This window comes from Manduca sexta, chromosome 28 (genome assembly GCF_014839805.1).
Source record: "Manduca sexta isolate Smith_Timp_Sample1 chromosome 28, JHU_Msex_v1.0, whole genome shotgun sequence".
In the NCBI taxonomy this organism is placed as follows: domain Eukaryota; kingdom Metazoa; phylum Arthropoda; class Insecta; order Lepidoptera; family Sphingidae; genus Manduca; species Manduca sexta.
The window spans coordinates 222,983-242,779 of NC_051142.1; the positions used below are offsets into that span (position 1 = coordinate 222,983).

The following is a 19,797-nucleotide window of genomic DNA, read 5'->3' on the forward strand; positions in this document are numbered from 1 at the left end:
TGTCGGCCATCGTTACGTTCAAACAACAATTATAATGTTTTTAATTTGTATTATATAATACATCCTTGTTGTATTGTGTGATGAGTTTATTTAAATTGCCCTAAAATTTTCGCTTGTAAAAAAGAATAAAAATATTGATATAGTCTATTTTATTTATCTTCGAATTAATATTGCAAAATAATTATAAATGTATACATAAATTGCTACGTAAACATTAAAATTAATACTGGTAACCCTGTCAGTTCGTTGATTTGATTGCCGTAGTGACGGGGTCAAGGGTTTTTGTTGTCAAATATTTTTTATTAAATTAAAATCTCCGCCAAACTCTATAGGGAATAACAGTGTATGTTTTACATTCGTTTGTGAAAGTGTAAATACCACAGTTAATTAAAACAATTTTGTTTTACACTCGTTTTTTTGTTTTGTGAGTTGTGTTCATTGTTTGATAATCGAAAGGAGGTCTAGGCTTTCGGCGTTGATTTCTTCGCGTGATGTCATTAACACGGTGAGTTTTTTTTTTATCGTTTTGAATAATAATCACAAATTGATATCGCGGGGGTCATCGCACGCAGTGCTAGTGAGCCGTCGGTGCAATTAGGTTTAATTGTTTCGGCTGCACCAGACAGCGGAGACAGCAGGGAAGGCGAGATCTCCGCGCCGAGCGCTTCACTACATAATACATGGAACAGTGCCAACTCGGTCGTCGTGCGTAACTAGAGTTCATTCTGTGTCTCAAAATAGTTGAAGATTTTCGTACACAGCTGTGGTGACAAGTGCAGCGAGTCGGCCGTACATTTTATTGGAATTCCCGTGTTGTGTCACTCGTGTTGTGAATCGCGTAACGTTTAAAACATTGCTTATTTTGTACATTATTCATTAAAATCGGAAATAAGTGTGATAAAGTGTTTCCAGGGATTATAATATTTATCCTTTAAAGGTGAGCTGACATGGATCTGTAGAGCATAGGTATTTCAGGGATCTTTGAATGAATTTATTTAAATAATAATGCACATTACGTACTAAAAAAGTTCATATTTAGTACACAGTATAAAAGATTTTTTCTTATAAACAAAGGTGAATCAAAAATTTTGTTAGGATTTTTCAGTTTATTGTTAGAATAGGCCATAGATATTAGTGGACTACATTATACTATTAAAAAAAAATATTGAATTCAATACATGTCAATTGCCTTAATATTATAGCAGATAATGTTGAAAAGAAAAAAATATATAACATTTAATTAATATGCTACATCCCACATTTTATAGTAATAAACACTGCTAGAGTGGCTCCATGTTGTAGTTACCACTTCACTAACACATTTAGTGAGAAACATTTTTTTTTATTATAATGATATTCAAAGTAATTAAATCATAGATATCAGTCTATGGTCCGCCCACACCAAGTAACATCTGCAGAACTGAAATTTATGTGCTCTAATTGCTACAGTGGGTTCTTACTCTTACAGCATTGTTGCCGTGGGCAGTGTGTACAGTTAGAGTGAGTAATATTCAAAGTAGGTTAGTACACAATTAACATGGTCTCTTCAACTGTGGCTCTGATAAGGTGTTCACACTTCTATATCAGCTAAGGAAATTGGGAATAGTTTATTCATTTTCTATATATTATTATGTGAAGCATAAACTTTGTAGCCTTTCACCCTTGTGAAAGGCGACAAAGTACAAAGTTTTTAATAATTTTATACTCATTCATCCTTATGAGTGAGTATAAAATTATTAAAAAGTATATCACACTCTTGTTTATGGGTAAAGTTTGTGGTCAGACTGAGAAGAGATTAATAGTTATATTTGTCTTTAATGTCTGTAGCCTTACTGAATGTCAAACATTAATATAATGTTAAACATCTATCATATTATATTAAAATGTGAATAAAAACATACTCTTTTTGAACACATGTGTGTTGGGAGTAAAGAAAAATAAAATTTACAAGTAATATGTTGTTAATATGTTACATTTAATTGTTGAAATTTGGAAGCGAGAAACCTGTAGTTTGAATAAATAGCTGTTGTTGGTGTAAATTTATATAAATATACTTTAAAATTATAATATTAGCATTGAACTACACTAAATTTAGCTTAGGTTTAGGGTTAGGTTTAGTATCTTTTGCTTGAACACAAGATTTCCTCAAATTATGGTTTTGATTCTAAAAAAAATCCAATAGGAATCTACATCATCCTTGAATGCTAAAGGCACTTTTAACCCAAAAGTGGATTATACACTGGCAGGTTCATGTGCAACAATTAGTAAATTACATTTTTGTTGCTTTACAAAGCAGGTAGTAAAATTTGTAAAGGCCGGCAACCTGTTTATTATCTAATGCAACAGACAGATAAAGAAAGCTATTAACTAAACAACTTAATACAGAACACAACAAAGCCTTAGTCACCTATCTTCCGTGTGCTCAACAACCACAAATGACTGAATCATTCAGGTGATTTCCTAATGATTGGATACATTAGTCATAATATTATTATGTGTTGTAGATATTGACTAATTTCATTCTATTTAAATGTCTGCATTATTATTATGATTTTTTGTGGTTAGTTTATATCTACATTTTATAAAGCAATTCTAAAAAAGTATTTTATTAATAGAATGCTATATTAGAAGTGGTGAAGGAACCACATAACCTGATTCCTGACAGCTTCCTTTTCCTAATTGATGTAAAATCTAATTATACTAAGTACACTTTTCTGACCGCATTAATGTATAGTATTAGTACTGGTGTGTTGTGTCGAGTTCCCTTTACCCTTTGCCACCTAATACTACCTACAACAGATAAATGATTTATTCGAAATAAATATATTCATGTCAAACAATTCTTCTCTCCTGATTGAACTTCCTCCCGTGTTTCCTAAGCATTACTAATGTCCTTCCTCAAACGAAGTTTAAAAAAGTTACAAAAGGCAGCGGCTTGATTCCGCCGACGATATTGCCGATATCCATGAGTGACGGTGGCCACTTACTATCAGGTGGGCAGTTAGCTTGTGTGCCCTTAGTATCATTAACTTCTGTTAAAAAAAAAAATGAGAATCATATTTAAAATTATAAGCCGTAACCAAGACACCTTTCAAAACAAAAATATGTATGGAAATGACATTTTCGAGCAAGAAGTCTGTCTCTATTATTAGCGTAAAGGATTCTAGAAAAGTGTCTTGGTAACGGCCGTAGGTATTAACTTTTTATTTTCATGCACGATAAACATGAATACAATTAAAAGGTTATCATATAAAATTTTCGCAATTATTAGTACAGTAAGATTCTCGTCTTTGTTATGCTTTTAGCGATTGTACAAATATTTTGCAGTAAGATAAAAATCTCTCATAAATATTATGTTATTGATATAGCAAAACTTGCTTTTGCCAGTGGCTCTGCCCACGTGGTAAAGTTTTCCGGGATAAAAAATAGCACTCAAGAGTAATGTAGTTACCTATTAGTGAAATAAATTTCAAAATCCATCCAGTAGTTGCAGAGTTAAGCCCTAAAACAATATTTTGACTTTACATATTTGAACTTGAACTTTAGGATGCGTGTAGACGATTTCATGTTAAACATGTATTATTACCATGCAATCAGTTACTACCGTATCAAAAAACGTGATTTCATATGGATTGATACTCTCGAAAACAGCTTTTATGAACAATGTCTAATTATATTTTGCCAGCAAACTATTAGGAAAAATGATGTTGTGCCGAAATAAAAATACCCAGAAACTTTTTTAGATGTATGTGCCGATTGATGATTTCCAAATAGTGACAATGATTATTTCCCAAAACGATAAAATATATGAGAATAAATTATATTGAACATAACGCTAAAGATAAATTTTAAATTTGTGTCAATACAGTCAGGTTGTATGTAAACAGCAGAAGTTGAGATAACGACATGTCTAAAAACTAGATTTTTTCTGCGGCTTTGCCCACGCTAAATAACACCAATTCAGTGAAATCTGAATCACTTTCTTAAAAAAATTGTATTGAATTTGATTGTATCAATAAGTATAAAATAAAATACAGTTAAATAATAAATGATACCCTTTACCCTTTTCGTAGATCGCGACACTACTAATTTGAGAGTTCGTTGATACGAAGGCTTCGATGCGACCTCTAGACGGTACACTGAAGATCGATAGAGGGCGGGAGATGGATTGGACCGTATTGTCTTAGAAAGGGCAATAACATTCATTGCAGCTATTGGGTATTACGATATTTAAGGTCTGAGGGTGACGAACGCAGTTTAGTAGCCGTTTTTTGTAATTTAACAATTAAAACATCAAAATTTCTTTCTACTTAAACCGACCATCTAATGATAAACACAACTGGCCGTGACATAAACTATTACCCGAATTTGTGATATTAAGTCTTGCAATATCCGGTACAGTGTCGGGGAAACTGACCACAACAATGATTGCTCATTGCTTCTAAGCAATTTTTCATTCATGCAACTCTGGATTATGTACATACTCTTTAATCCCTTAGCTCACTATATGTACTATTTGACTAAAATCAATCTAAATTCGGAAGCATTGAATTGTTAGTTTTATGCAATGGTATACTTCGATCCTACCATCAATTGGACGACAAAATGACTCTTGGACACCGCTGCATTGAATCTAGAATCTGAGCGAGTTGAATCGATCTAGTGTGGGAAGGCCTTCAACCATCCGGGTGTGGAGAATACACGTCATAATAAAGCGGACGCAATTCACACAAGAGTTGTTGAAAGGAGGGGTACAAAAACCGCTGCGGTCCGTTAGAGTAGCTGTTGAGATTCGAGTATAATTGATTTTTTATGCGTCAGCGAGTGCGCGTGACATTTTGGCCTCGACGTGTTCAAAACGTCGATGTAAACAATATGTCGGTAATAAGTAGATCCAACAAAGTCCCAGGAAAGTAAATGCATAAATTCGATTACTAAAACCAAACTACCGACTGTTCAATAAGGAAGTACGGACGGTGTTTTATTGGAACGAATACGTTCCAATAAAAAAAAAACAAATCGGTGAATAAATGATTAAGGTCACAAACATTTTCAAAAGTACAGTTCGAATTGAGAATCTTTTTTGAAAGCGATTGAAAATAATATCTACTGATATTGAATCTGGCAAACAAGCATGCGCTTCTAATGTATAAGTGTTGCGCAAGTAAATCTCTGCCATAATTTTATTCAGTTTAAATATCAATCCCGTGATGTCACAGAATCGTCTATGGACTGATTGGCGACAAATTCCAAGCCAAACCTAAGTTTTAGGGATTTGAAAGCGCCGCCGAAAATTGCTTCAGCTGTAAGGTCTGCAATTAAGTACAATAAAAAATTAAACGAAAACGTCTAGGCAGTAGTCCCTGTATGGAAATAAATATAATAGTAATAGTAATGATTTAAACACAAACTTTTAGATTGACCGTTTGCAACGTTATTTTTTAACTGCAACAAATTCATGCCGAAATGCCCATTATTTGGTCGATAACAGTAATTAATTTGTGTTTTTATCAAGTTTCGAGTTATTACCGTATTTATCACAGTAACATCCATTATTTTGATATAAGGTTCAATTTTGATTTTCAATTTTATAGCAATTATACCGCAATCTAAACTAATGAACGTGCGTATTGTTCTTATATAACGAGATTGTTAGCAACGCATCAATGATTATGGATGTTGATCACTTACCGACATGTGACTCAAATGATACTCAATTGCCCTCTATTTTATTAATAATTGGAAAATATTCCGACAAGAACGGGCTGAATTAAGCGGAGAAAGACGTCATGCAGTCGGTCGATTAAAAAAAATAAAGCAAATCGTAAAAAAAAAAAAACAGACTTGTATGACCTAAAATTCAAACTCAGAACCTTTCAAATCTATTATGCTGGCAGGATACAAAAAAAAAAGTTTTTAAATGCCCTAAACAGAAATCTATTTAAAGCGCAAACACAATCATCTACGAAGAAATGTTTTGAAACATTTTCCCCCCAAACGTTTGAAACGTGAGTAAAACAAAAAACAAACGCTTGAAACAAAGAAATGTGGTTCATTCAATGTTGTGTCCATTGTGCAGTGTGGTAACAATGGGTTGGAACACGCGGCGCCTAATCGACCCAACTATTTGACGCGAGTTGTTTCATGCCAGCGATACTCAATGTTGTTTACTGGAGCTCTTTGCTCCCATTACATTAAGAATACAACGGTAAATAAGACTATTATAGATTGGAAAAGCTACCTGATTTTAAGATCAGGGGTAATTTTTTTCATATTAAAATATTATTTGATTCCTGTTTCATTTTTGTTCTTACAGTGACTGTCATAGTAAAAGTAAATTCATACTGTTAGTCGGCTGATATTAGATCGCCTTACGATCTCTTGGGTCTTTATTCTGTTTTTGACAATGTTAACTTGTAACTCGGCCGTGTTACGTTATCTTCGTGAAATTTTCGTAGAATCATATTCTAAATGCCAATTTCAATTGGTGGGTTACCAATTGAAACTGGCATACAAAGAACCGAGGTCCTGGCGTGCCCCAGATGTAAGATATATGTTTACTCCCACTTTGAGAAATATAGTTTCAAACAATGCTTTAAGACCACAATCGAGATTTTATTGGAAAATATAAGAATAAAATACGCTCGATATTTTATATCGTAGATATTGTGGATACCCATTTAAGACTTGGTTACAACATCACAATTGCATTTATATATTAAGAAAGGCATAAAAATGAATTCTACAGTATCCTTGGAGATAATTTTTTTTTGTTTTCAACATTTATTTTGTTCAATTTTATCCAGTTGGATAGAATCGAATCAAGTAGTTACTTGATTTCACTTGGTCGCCGAACGTAATGTGCACGTACAGGTTTCGCAAATTTGTCTCAAAACGCTATAACACGAACGAATAAAATTATTAATAGTTTGAAATATAACTCATTCGCACAAGATTTATGTAAACATAATAAATAAAACTTCCCAAAAATTTAATTAACTTGAAAAAATTTAATAAACTTATTAGCAGACGCAGCAACAACTGATTCAAAAGTTGTATTCGAGCCATACGTCGAGACGTTTCTAGGGATATTAGTTTTTTTATTTGAATATCAGGCCGGAGTCTGGAAATATCGCCAGTAAATGGCAATAGCTTCGCCCACTGTTACATAGAGCCTAACTTAGCTGACGAAATGTGGGTGTGATACTTTACGAACCTCCGAAAAGGAAATAAAGCGTGATGCTACGTATGTATTGTTGCAGGTGCTCAACGTGAGACTGAAGTACAAGACTGATATGATGAGATAGCCATGTCGAAGGTGCTGAGCGCCCTGGGAGGCGCGCTGCCGGACGAGCGGCCCCTACTCTCGCTGCAGATCGTCGAGTCGGTCGCCAAGTGCCCCACGGGCTACTGGCCTGTCAGTAGGACCTACGATGAGGACGCCGACGCCGGCCTGCTGCGCCAGAATGGACTCTTCGGCAAGAAACCTAGTCACTACATTTGCTTGTCAAAGTCTGAGGGTGAGTAGCTTAAAATATAACATATTTTCACTTGAAGTTAACACCGACTTTCTATAATATTCGCTGGAAGATTTCTCATTGATCTTATCAAAGTTTAAAGTAATAAATACCACAGTAACGAATAACCTCACAGAATTCATTATCTTCCATAATATTATCAATTATGTTGAATTCATACAGATCCGAATTTATTATCCATTAAAAATTCGCGCCCATATTTCTGTTAATGTTACATTAAGTTAATCCCCAAAACGTGCAAGATAATATACTTAACAACCAAATTATTTATTTATACCGATATATAGATTACTTATAATTACAACCGCGATATGTATTAAACTAACTTTTGCTCGTAGCTCTGAATGCGTGAAAAGTTTTCCGGGATAAAATTTTACGGAACAAAAGTCGCGCTCTATATTTTCCTGGGATAAAAAGTAGCCCATGTCCTTCTCAGGGTCTCAAACTATTTTCATACTAAATTTCATTAATCCTTTGGGTAGATTTTGAGTTCATTGCATTCAGACAGGCAGACAGATGCGGCGGCGAACCTGATTTTATAATATACTAGCTTTTGCCCGCGGCTCCGCCCGCGTTATAAAGTTTTTCAGGCTAAAGTTTTCCGTTATAAAAGTAGTAGTTTCCCGGGAGCCTATGTTCTTCCCAGGGTCTCAAACTATCTCCATATCAAATTTCATCTTAATACGTTGGGTAGTTTTTGAGTTTAACACGTTCAGCCAGACAGATGCAGCGGGGGACTTTTGTTTTATAATATATTTTTTAGAACTTTTTAAGAGGAACAATCCCGTCATACATCATTGTTGCATAACTTTAACCGTTTACGCAGCGCAGGCAACGGAAGCTCTCAAAACTAATAATTTTCTCTGTTTTTGCAACATGTTTCATTACTGCTCCGCTCCTATTGGGTATAGCGTGATGATATATAGCCTATAGCACTACACGAACAAAGGGCTATCCAACACAAAAAGAATTTTTCAGTTTGGACCGGTATTTCCTGAGATGAGCCATTACTGCTCCGCTCCTATTGGGTATAGCGTGATGATATATAGCCTATAGCACTCCACGAACAAAGGGCTATCCAACGCAAAAGAATTTTTCAGTTTGGACCGGTATTTCCTGAGATGAGCCATTACTGCTCCGCTCCTATTGGGTATAGCGTGATGATATATAGCCTATAGCACTCCACGAACAAAGGGCTATCCAACGCAAAAAGAATTTTTCGATTTGGACCGGTAGTTCCTGAGATTAGCGCGTTCAAACAAACAAACAAACAAACAAACAAACAAACTCTTCAGCTTTATATAATTAATAATATATTTTCTTGAAGCGTAATTTTATATAGCTTATAGCCTTCTTGATAAATGAGCTATTCAACACCAAAAGAATTTTTCAATTCGAACCAGTTGTTCTTGAGATTATCGCGTTCAAACAAACAAACAAACTCTTCAGCTTTATACAATAGTATAGATAAGTAGGTCACAAATATTAAACTGGTTAAAATAATGTTACGTCTGTGAACGGTGAAGTTGGCGCACCTACAGAAACCTACTTCTGCGTAGGCATTTAAATATTTTTTAACATTTTTATTATACTGCCGTTGTTAGTTAGTGGTGTAGGGTGCAGATAGAGCGTGGACTGGTGAAAAGAGTACCCCTTGCCAGTCGACATTGTATTAATTCTCCGTTCTATTGATCGTTTATTGACGGAATCCTTCGGCCCGCATTAGTCTCCATATCTACTGTATTCGTAATAAATTCTTATGTTTACGCGAATGTTAGACATTAAAATAAAACTATTTTGTGGATTTCATCGCGGTTTTTTACATTATAATTTTTCCTGACGTTATGAAGACTTTGCCGCCTTCGTCGTCACGGGGCGGACTGAGGTGTTGGTCATCTGAAAAGTCAATGTTACAATATGTACCTACATTTTTCAATTATGCAATTTTAAATTTTAACTGTTCAATTTACTAAAAATGCGTTCTTAGTGTCTTCTAACCTAATCGATTCACGGGAATGTATACTGACAAAGATGAGTACAAATTGCACGCATTGTGTTTTGTTAGGGTCGGTAGCAGGGGCTTGTGAGCCGATGACTGTACTATACAGTGGCCATTGTGACGTTTATTGAAGATTTCCTCAATGTTCGCGCATCGGTATAAATCTGTCTGTTGATGAAACTTTATGTTTTGATCGTGCAATGCGAGTTATGGTTATTGTGATTGTGTATGAACCTTTTTAATTTCATTTTCGTTTTTACGATAAAGGAGCTAATGGAATTCTATTTTCATATATTTTTTTTAAATGTAATAAGTTTGTACACGCAATGTTTTCATTGGGTATTATTATTTTTGGAATAAAATTGTTAAATATTATTTAGTTATCATCCGATTTAGGATTTACGCGTGTAATAATTACAATAAAGATTTAAACCTTTTCTATTGAACTTCATTCTTGACGAAAAATATCCACAACTGAGTCTTCTTAATGCTTCTTCGCTACTCCACAAGAAAAAAATATAACAGTGACTTAACATTTAACGTGTAAAGTTGCTTTATTTACTCTTTAAATGAATTATTTAATTATATGCATGATATTACATTAATACGGCCAACATTAAAGTTACATAATAGTAGATTAGCGGCGTCAGTTGCATTGAAGCGTGGCCGTCTGACTAGGCCCTTGAAAACGTTTAATTATGTTGGCGCTCTCAGTGGAACGTCGTGGGTTAATTGTGATCTCTTGATGCGTTACTCGTTAAATTATCTCCGGGTTTTACTGTCGCTCATAATGACTATGAACTGATGCGTAGTGGTAGATCTTCCATGCCAATGGTGAGGATCCCATACGGAATGTAATTAGTATTTTTCTCTGACGGGATGAGTAAAATATTTCATGTTATATCAGCCCTGTATTATATACTGCCCCACTGCTGGGCACGGGTCTCCTCCACTACTGCGAGGAATTAGGCCTTAGTCTACCACGCTGGCCTAGTGAGGATTGGTAGACTGCACACACCCTCGAAATTCCTGTAGAGAACTTCTCAGGTATGCAGGTTTCCTCACGATGTTTTCCTTCACCGTTAAAGCAAGCTATAATTCACAAATAATACACACATTTATTTATTTGAACAGCCAACAAAACATACACCTTACATAGTTTGTTTTTTAACAATTCCATAAGTAATTGCTGCAGTGCTGTTTTAATTACAGGCTGTCACGGCATGACCATATTAAATACATAACAATAAATATAATAATAACATATATATAATATAAATGCTTCATGTACGACAGCCCATCAAGAACCCTTCATACGTAGCTCAGATAATTAAACAGAAATATAATAAAACTTCGGGTGGGAGCATTTGCCCCGTATAACCCATAAATATATCCATAACTCATTAATAACTGTTTTCAAGGAAGCTGAAAGACACACTGGTCTAATAAATAACGATACAAACTATCACAAAGGACATTCTATTACATCCTCGAGTAAAGAGCATAAGTGAGCATAAATCAGCTTGTATGATAACTGGGCCGGAGCGATAATTACCGTGGCACGCCGCTCGCGAGTCGCACTCGCTGTGAAAGGGCTTTCTCAAATAGTTTTATCAGCGGGTCGTGAACCCCGTCTATCGTCGCATCACTATTTATAGTGGTTTATTATGTAACTAATGATCAATTTTATGCTCGAGGTACGATGGGATTTAACTTCCTTATTAATTTTCAAAAATGTTTTAGATGCGTTGACGTATGATGTATTGAGAGCGTTCAGTCGTCGTCTGGCAATCTGTGGTATTTTATTTATGGTAAAACAAGGTCTATTGGATTTTTTCATTACAAATTACAGTAATTGTAGCATTTACCTTATGATATAGTGGTTATCTTAGATTTTGTGTCATCTCCTCTATACTATCCATTCTAATTATGAGGGAGATGTTAAATATATCAAAAATTGCACGAAGACCTCATAAGCATTTTGTCTTAACATTTTAACATCCGAAATCTAATTATGTTCGCTTCACTTACGACGAAGAGAAGGCTATGTTCAGATAACCCTTTTTACGGTCATTTCCCAATAATTATGTCTACATGTGCTTTCTAAAGCGTTAATAATTCATTGGTAATAAAATTTCATCCATAATATTTATTCAGCCGACATATATAACATCATTTTTGTCACGGCATCTATATTTCTTTGAAAATAATTAGATTCTATAAATAATCGAAAATTTAGATTCGAAAATTAATCCTCTGTATAAAGTAGTAACAGTTCAGGGTGAGTTGCAAACGAATACCTATTTGCAACATTTGCAAAACTCGATATTGATTACCTTAAAAGTAATGAACTTGAAGCCTTAAAAATATAGTCGCGTTCGCTTTCGTCGACCGAAGGTCAGGAATGATTGGTCAATGATTGTAATTTGTAACGGAGCAGTGAATGATATCTCAGTGCTCTGTTACAAATTACAATAATTTTACATACTTCTAACAGACCAGTCTAGAATCTTCTTTTGTTACTGGCTGGTTTGGAATAGGCACCCATTCGAAAATAATTCCTTTTGTAGTACTGAGCTGTTATTTTCGAATTATGTCGTATTCAGTAGACATTGTAAAATTAGTATATTTTTCCTTCCTTGAATATGATATACCAGTTTAATGTTAATAATATGGCCCTTTGTTATATATACTGTCATACTGGCCTCCTAGTATTGAGAGTATTTAGCTGTTATCCACCACGCTGGCCTATTGTGGCAATACGCTACTAGGTTTTGCTTCCGGCTTCGCCCGACCCCATTCCTGAGACAATACTCCTAACGGTTTTTTTAGGATAAAAACCCGTAGACAAAACTATTGATATAAAATATACGACTAATCCTTTCATGGTCTGTGATCAAACCTTTGTGTATCCAGATGTGACTAGAGTAACTAATTTAACTTTGGAATGCGGACAACCTACGGGTGGGTTATTGACGTTACAAACTGTCTGGAATAACTATAATTGATCCTCGGGGAGAGGAAGGATGTTAGGATGAGTTGATCATGATTTACATTGAAGTTCCTTTATTTAGTCTGATGGTTTAATCAGTACCGTTAGTTAACATTGTATTGTATGACGTACGTTAAATTCTTGTATGAAGTGTAACTGCTTAAGCAGGGTAATTTTTGGTTGGGTATTTAGAAATATTGTGATGAATAGTGTTTACAACTACCTTTACCATCAGCATGAGAAAAAGAGTGACGTTCTTTGAGATCAGCAGATCTTGTTTATCATTCCTTAGGGAACGTTAGAGAAAGCCTGAAAACAATGTGATTAAAATTAAATTTCAATTATATCATGATTTTCTTCAATGTTATGATGATATTGTTATGATTCAAACTGATTACAACTGGATCAGTTATCAGTTTGAATCCACGATATCTACAGACATTTGTATCTACATATAAACATATTAATACTTGTTTGTAAGGCGTATTTTCCCTCCATATCATATTTACTACATTGTTAATCCATATCCGTCAGGGATTTCTGATATTTATAATCAACTGCATATTTACGAATATTACAAGTAAAGTGATATCATCTTGGTATAACACGCCACCGGCGGACATTGATAAATATAGTGATTCAGACGATAAATGCGTGAGTTTAATAATCTTGTCTCCGACTTATATCAATTTATATGTAGGAGGTCTGAAAATATTGCACTTTTAAATAAAACTGGTAAATACCAGTTCCTGTTCTTATATGTCGGCTACAGTATTTTGAGTTTGGAACTGAATGGAAATTTAGGGCACATGATACATTAGCAAAGTAAATCTTGGTGTATGTTGATACCATAGGAACGATTTGAAGTAAACGCTTTAACAAAACATCATTGATAGTTTTAAGTTCCCTGGAAGTTGTAAGTTTTTCTCGAGACTGGCCTATGACGTAGTAACATAGTGTTATAATGCGTCTAGATTCTCCTAGATACGCATTTGAATCAGATCGGTAATGGAATGTACAGTCGTATGCGATGTTTTAATCAATTTTATCAACAAGTGCGTGAGGGCTGATTAAGATTTACATACCGGATAACAGCATTCCATTTCAACAAGTTTGTAATAGTCGATGTAATTAACTTAAGGACATGCATACTTAATCGTAAGTTTGGAATAAAACTATACTTTAATCGTAGGCCAATAAAGTTTGAAATAAAAATCTTGATCGAATAATATTATAACCTATAATTCCGCACCATGTAAGGTGGGTAATTAATGTCATCATGAAGAAGAAAATAATTCATCTTTATTAAATGTAAGGTCATAATAAATTAAAAATAAAAAATGGCTCAGGGATTTAAAAGAAATTGTAGATCGATTAAAGGGTAGAAGGGTGGAATGAAACAGAAAAGCGAACAGGGAATGTTTCTGGATAGAGGTAATGGAATCCGATTTTGGGGAAAGCTTGATAAACGGGATATAGGAAAGATGAAATAATCGATAACAATATGATATTAAAAACACATCGTCAATGGCAAAGAGATATCTAAATGTGTCGTAAGCGTGTCGCGTTCCGGGATCAGCCTGTGTATATCCGGTTCCAACTGGCCGGCATAATAGTATCGACTGCCGAGGGGTAATCATTTCACGTCAGTCGACATTCTATCAGACCCCACTCCATTTACCATCAGGTGCAGTGGGGTTACTTTGTTGTGCACTTGAAAAAAATACCATAAGACATAAATAGTCTATTAATGTGGTACTAAATTTATGGGTCAAAGCTGCGGTAAATGTAATCTATAGACACAAAGCGATTACATATCGATGCCCTCGTTTGGAATGACTGACATCGACATATACAAATGACTCCAGCGAAGGAAATTGCTTTTAAATGATACCGTGGGAACTTGTTACTTTTTTTATAATAAAGCGTGGAATATCTACAGGGCTGTGGTGTATATTAAGGCATCTAGATTATAATCGCTATATTGAGATAAGCTACTGAATGAGGCATTGTTTTAAAAAGTGAATGATTAGAAGACCGTAAAGTAAATTATGCCTGAAGATAAACGCCATCTGTCTTTAAGATGGCGTTTATCACACTAACAATACCACCAAGAACTCTGCAAAGCAAAAAGTGCATGACATTCAACGCGTATCTCCTTTCATTAGATACTTTGCGGCTGTTTGACTGTCACCTATCCCCTTTCATCCCCCAGGAGTCCCCGGGTACGTGATGGACGGCGTGACGGTGGTGGGCGAGCGCGAGGCGGCGCCGGCCGGGTACAGCGTGGCGGGGCGCGCGGGCAAGCGGCGGCTGTGCACGCGCGTCTCTCGCCACGCAGCCGCGCCCTCCGCGCCGCCAGTCACCGACGTCATCGTCTGCTCCAAGATGCGCAGTGCTCCTCAAGGGTTCATATTGGCTGGGTGAGTTACCTCTTGCACGCGAATTGCATTATTAACTACAGCTGACGGAATGATGAGTACGAAAAGTAACGATTCTTAACATTGTTTCCTGTATGACCATTTACCATGTTTAGATATGTGTTAATGACTTCGTATAGAATTGGACCATATTAATTTTTTCCACATAATCTAATATGTGCGACGGTGTCATAAAGTAGCTTGGTAGGCGATAAAAAAAATGCTGAGATGCGTGTTAGAAACGTTGAGGTGTACAAACTTCCCAATAAAATAGGTTTTTAGGTGAACTTAATTTTACGTGATACTTTATTAAACTATTGTAGGTTTTAACAGATGTTGACCAACTATTTAAAGATTTTTTTTTAGAGTGCTCGTTGTTCATTATAAATAAATAGCTAAAGGCATAGTAATTACTCAATTGCTTCTCATATCCAACGAAATAGCGCCAGTTGAAAATATTATTTATGTCGTTCGGAAAGAATTGAATAAAATCTAAATAGCAGAAGGTCCTCTTCACATTGATCATAATGATAATTGATAAGTCATGCGACCGCAATTGTGATTCCGAGAAGCCTTTAGTCATGCAAATAAATACTAAACACGCAAATGCGCCTGACTACACAACATCCAACTTCGAGATATTCAATAAAAAAAGAAAGAAAAAATTGATTATTGCATTGCGTGAAGGAGTTTTCCGGGGTAAATATTTTGTCCGACTTACTTGATATATATTAATACCAAATTACACAAAAACATTATAAATTGTAGCCTATGTGTTATTCTGATGTAAGTATAACCAAGTATTACTGTAAGTTTCATCCAAATCCGTTCAGTAGTTTTTTCGTGAAAGAGTAACAAATATACGTTCATATATCCATCCTCACAAACATTCGCATTTATAATATTAGTAGGATACCTATTGTGCTAACAATGTGAACTCGCATTCAGCTTCTTGCTGCAGTACCTTTCGGATACGATGATTGTTAATGTAGTGTTATCTAACGCTAATTAGTATACTATTCGCACGCATATACGTTTTTATCGATCTATTACTGTCGCCAAGCACTATTGAGTTCCGGTTTAAAGGATATTATAATTACTGAGCATATAAGATACATTCAATATGTTAAGTGACGATCGCAGAGCTGTACCACGCAGTGCTTTTTAATTTAAAGGTCGGATGGAGGTTACGTTTCTGTGAGTGGCAGCGCTGAAGGGAAAACCGATTCCTGCCGACTCTCCTTTATGTAGCATCTAATTGTCAATAGAAAGATTTTTAGACCGCATTTATGCATATTAGTTAAGTGTCGGGTTCCTTTTCAAAAATTTCTCTTCCCCTCTTGTATTAAGAACCTCCAATCTAAGCGAATCAGTAGCGTTTGAGTAAATCATTGACATACACCCCTTTTTTTCACTTTATTTAAAAAAAAAACAAACAGGCGGATAAAGCTGCATCATACTTTATTGAGTTCAATATTCGCAACCGAGCTTGTACCACACAGGAGCGTAATGCACCTTTTCCGAGAAATATTGTGTCAACAGCCGCTGTAAAATTCAATGAAAACCCTTAATTATCGCATGGGTAATAATTTAAATTAGTCATACCTTATGACGTCATTAATATGAGTAATTTTTCGCCGCAGTGTTGCCACGTTGATAAAATATTGTTTCATCACATCTAAGATTTTTGTAAAGATATAATATTTATAGGTTATAAAAATATAAATAAATAACGCAGACAGTTTTACACAAATCTCACTTTTAACTGATACGTATGGGTCCATGTCTACATAGCAAGACTCAGCTACACAAAACAAAAGTTGAACAATTTGTTATGACACGTGTATCAAAACCGTAAAACATTAAACATTTGCCATTTATAATATTAGTAAGAAAAACATAACTCAATGAGTTGGTATTGACCACGAATCTATCCACGAGCCCCACCGTTCTACGAAATCAAATCGGGTCACCGACGACTGGAATTTACTCTATCTGCGTCGTAATTTTCAAATAAAAAATATTTTATTAACAATTATAATAATGATTATCTATAATGTAATCCTGTGAGAATATTTTCAATTATAACTACAAGTAATTTTATTGCTAGTTCAATTCGAGTTGTGATAACGTTACAAAATGCGTTGTGCAAACACGAGAAACTACTTTCACATCTGTTATGGAATTAAGTGATAGTGGTCCTATAGTACTAGCTGTGTAAGCGGCTAGCGTATAATTTTAATTGCAATATTGATGACGTCTTTCGTTCGTTGGCAAATTGTATAATTTGTCCCTTTATAACGTGTTCGGTCTATTGACAAACGCTGTTGTTTCTACAATTCCAAAGGTTATTTGCGGCCAATTGACACATAGTCAAGAAATCTTTTAAGGAAAATTTTGTATAAACGGCTTTTCATAAATCACAGCCATTTGATTCAGACGTCTCGATTCGTCAAGGTAATGAATGTTGATAATGCTGATTAGGATAAAATACTTGGAAACATCAATAGCAGTTCAGCCTCTTTAGAACGTGGCAAAGAACAAGACACGAGAGTCCTTATCGTTTCACTATGATTGGTCGAGAGACTAATATTTGACTCAGGTGTCAATTTTTCGACCAATCAAAATCGTTGCAATTAAAAGACGAAACTTTGCGTCAGTCTTTAAACCAATCAAAATCATTACGATCTAAAGACAAGGACTTCCGTGTTGTGTTTGTTATTCCAAAATCTAGAATGTAGGTTAGGACTATGTGAGTTCAAGTACAAGTGTGAACCGAGCTACGAACCATACTGCAGCGGTGACAGAGCTGAGAGCAGCACGAATGCCCTCGATAGATTATTATTTCACGTGGCACTTTACAAAGTGACTAACTATACGAATTGTTAACTACAGACATCATTGCATCTCAGTGTTGTAAAACTAACTGCCTCTATATGTACTACATAAGTAATGCGCGTTGTATACTCAGCTCAAATTGACTGGCGCTAGATTACCCGTGTACGAATGTAAACAAGCTGTCGACTGCCGAGTAATCATAGGTTTATGTAACATTCTAGGAAAATGTATAATGTGGCTACAATGATTGATGATATGTCATTTGTTTGGGCTCGGCTCTCAGTATATTTTATCCCAGAAAGCATGTAATAGGATAGATCACTCTTCTTATTCTTACAAAAGTGCTAAAGATTCCAAAAAAAAAAATGGCTCTAAATAATAATAATAATAATAATATCAACCCTGTATTATATACTTGCCCACTGCTGAGCACGGGCCTCCTCTACTACTGAGAGGGATTAGGCCTTAGTCCACCACGCTGGCCTAGTGTGGATTGGTAGACTTCACACACCTTCGAAATTCCCATAGAGAACTTCTCAGATGTGCAGGTTTCCTCACGATGTTTTCCTTCACCGGCTCTAAAGGATTAGAAAAATCTATTGCAAAATAAATAAGTTTTAATTCTCTAAATTCTGATGAAAATTAAGTCCAAAGTGCATAGCGAATGGAATAATAGATTAACTCGTGACGACACCACCACGATCCTTGTTCAACAGAATACATCCTGGATGAAATTATTTGGGTTGAGAGACATCATTCAACTACCGTGCGTCATTCATGACTTTTTAGGTTATGTTGAGAGATAATTAAATAAAAATAAGTTTTTAAGTTTTTTTTTAAGTGTTACTACTACTATATATTATTTTTTTTAATTGAGTGTTATATAAGTATATATATGTAAATTAAATATATAATAATTGTTTTGTTGTTTTCATTGTGGTAAGTTTTGTTTGTGGCTCGTTCAGTGTTTTGTCGTGTGTTTGTTGACATCCGTTAATTGTTAATTGTGTTTAAAGGATGGAGTTTGATGTTAATGATCGTAGGCCGGAGCCCGATCCTCCACCAGATGCTGGTAAAATTATTTTCAAGCTGCTCATAATGCGACGCTTAGTAACATTGGAAACCAGAAAGGTTTTACTCCCTCCCCGTCTCCATCTCCTTCTACGGCCTCATATGTAGCATCTTATGTTACCTCAGCCGCCCCTAGCCTTCCTCAAGTTAATTCAAATAAAATAAATATTTTAAAAATAATTAAAAAGACAGTCCAATTTTAAAGAAAAAAGGTCGTCTAATAATTCAGCATTACATTTACAAAAAGCTTTATCAAATTCAAATTTAAGTGAAGATACATTAATTATTAATAAAGATAAATCTCCGAATGCTTCATCTTCAGGTTCTTCCAATATGGATACTTCCCCTTCTCAGCCTCAAGGTCAAGTTCTTCCGCTCACAAGGTCAAGGTACTCAAGTAGTGATTGTGGTCCCTTTATTGTTTACGTGGAGTTAGCTGAATCCTCCCCTACAAACGGGGCCACATTACACCCTATCAAGTTTGGCGCTTTCCTTTATAAAAACAAATTAACTAGTGTTTTGCAGGACGGCATTAAAAAAATTGGGCGCAATAGACTTTCTGTAACGTTTAAAACGGCTAATGATGCGAACAAATTTATTGATAATCCAATTTTTCTTTAAATAAATATAAAGTTTATATCCCCTCTCATAACATTTCCCGCATTGGTTTGATTAGAGGAATACCTATTGAGTGGACGCAAAATGAAATAATTGAATTAGTTCAACTCCCCCCTGAATCGGGTAGTATAATCAAAACTCGTAGGCTTAGTAGGAAAATTTCTTCCCCTGAAGGTTCTAGTTGGGTTCCTACCCAAACTGTCGTCATTACTTTTGACGGCCAAGTGCTGCCTAAAGAAATATATTGCTGCTATACACTGTTACACGTTGAACAATATGTATATCCAACCATCCAATGTTATAATTGCTGTAGGTTTGGGC

General features: G+C 35.2%; 1 protein-coding gene across 2 annotated transcripts in view; it reads left to right on the forward strand.

Annotated features, from left to right (window-relative positions):
* The first annotated feature begins 225 nt into the window (after nt 1-225).
* The window catches only part of LOC115451698, a 29,700-nt gene continuing 10,128 nt past the window's right edge, over nt 226-19,797 (forward strand). Inside the window, exons 1-3 of one of the 2 annotated variants that reach the window (XM_037444554.1) lie at nt 226-505; nt 7,263-7,520; nt 14,745-14,952. In XM_037444554.1, coding sequence (XP_037300451.1) covers nt 7,310-7,520; nt 14,745-14,952 — 419 coding nt within the window. In that variant the 5' untranslated portion in view covers nt 226-505; nt 7,263-7,309. Of the gene's footprint in view, nt 506-571; nt 938-7,262; nt 7,521-14,744; nt 14,953-19,797 lie in introns of those variants that run through there. The other variant, XM_037444555.1, reaches the window with a different exon arrangement.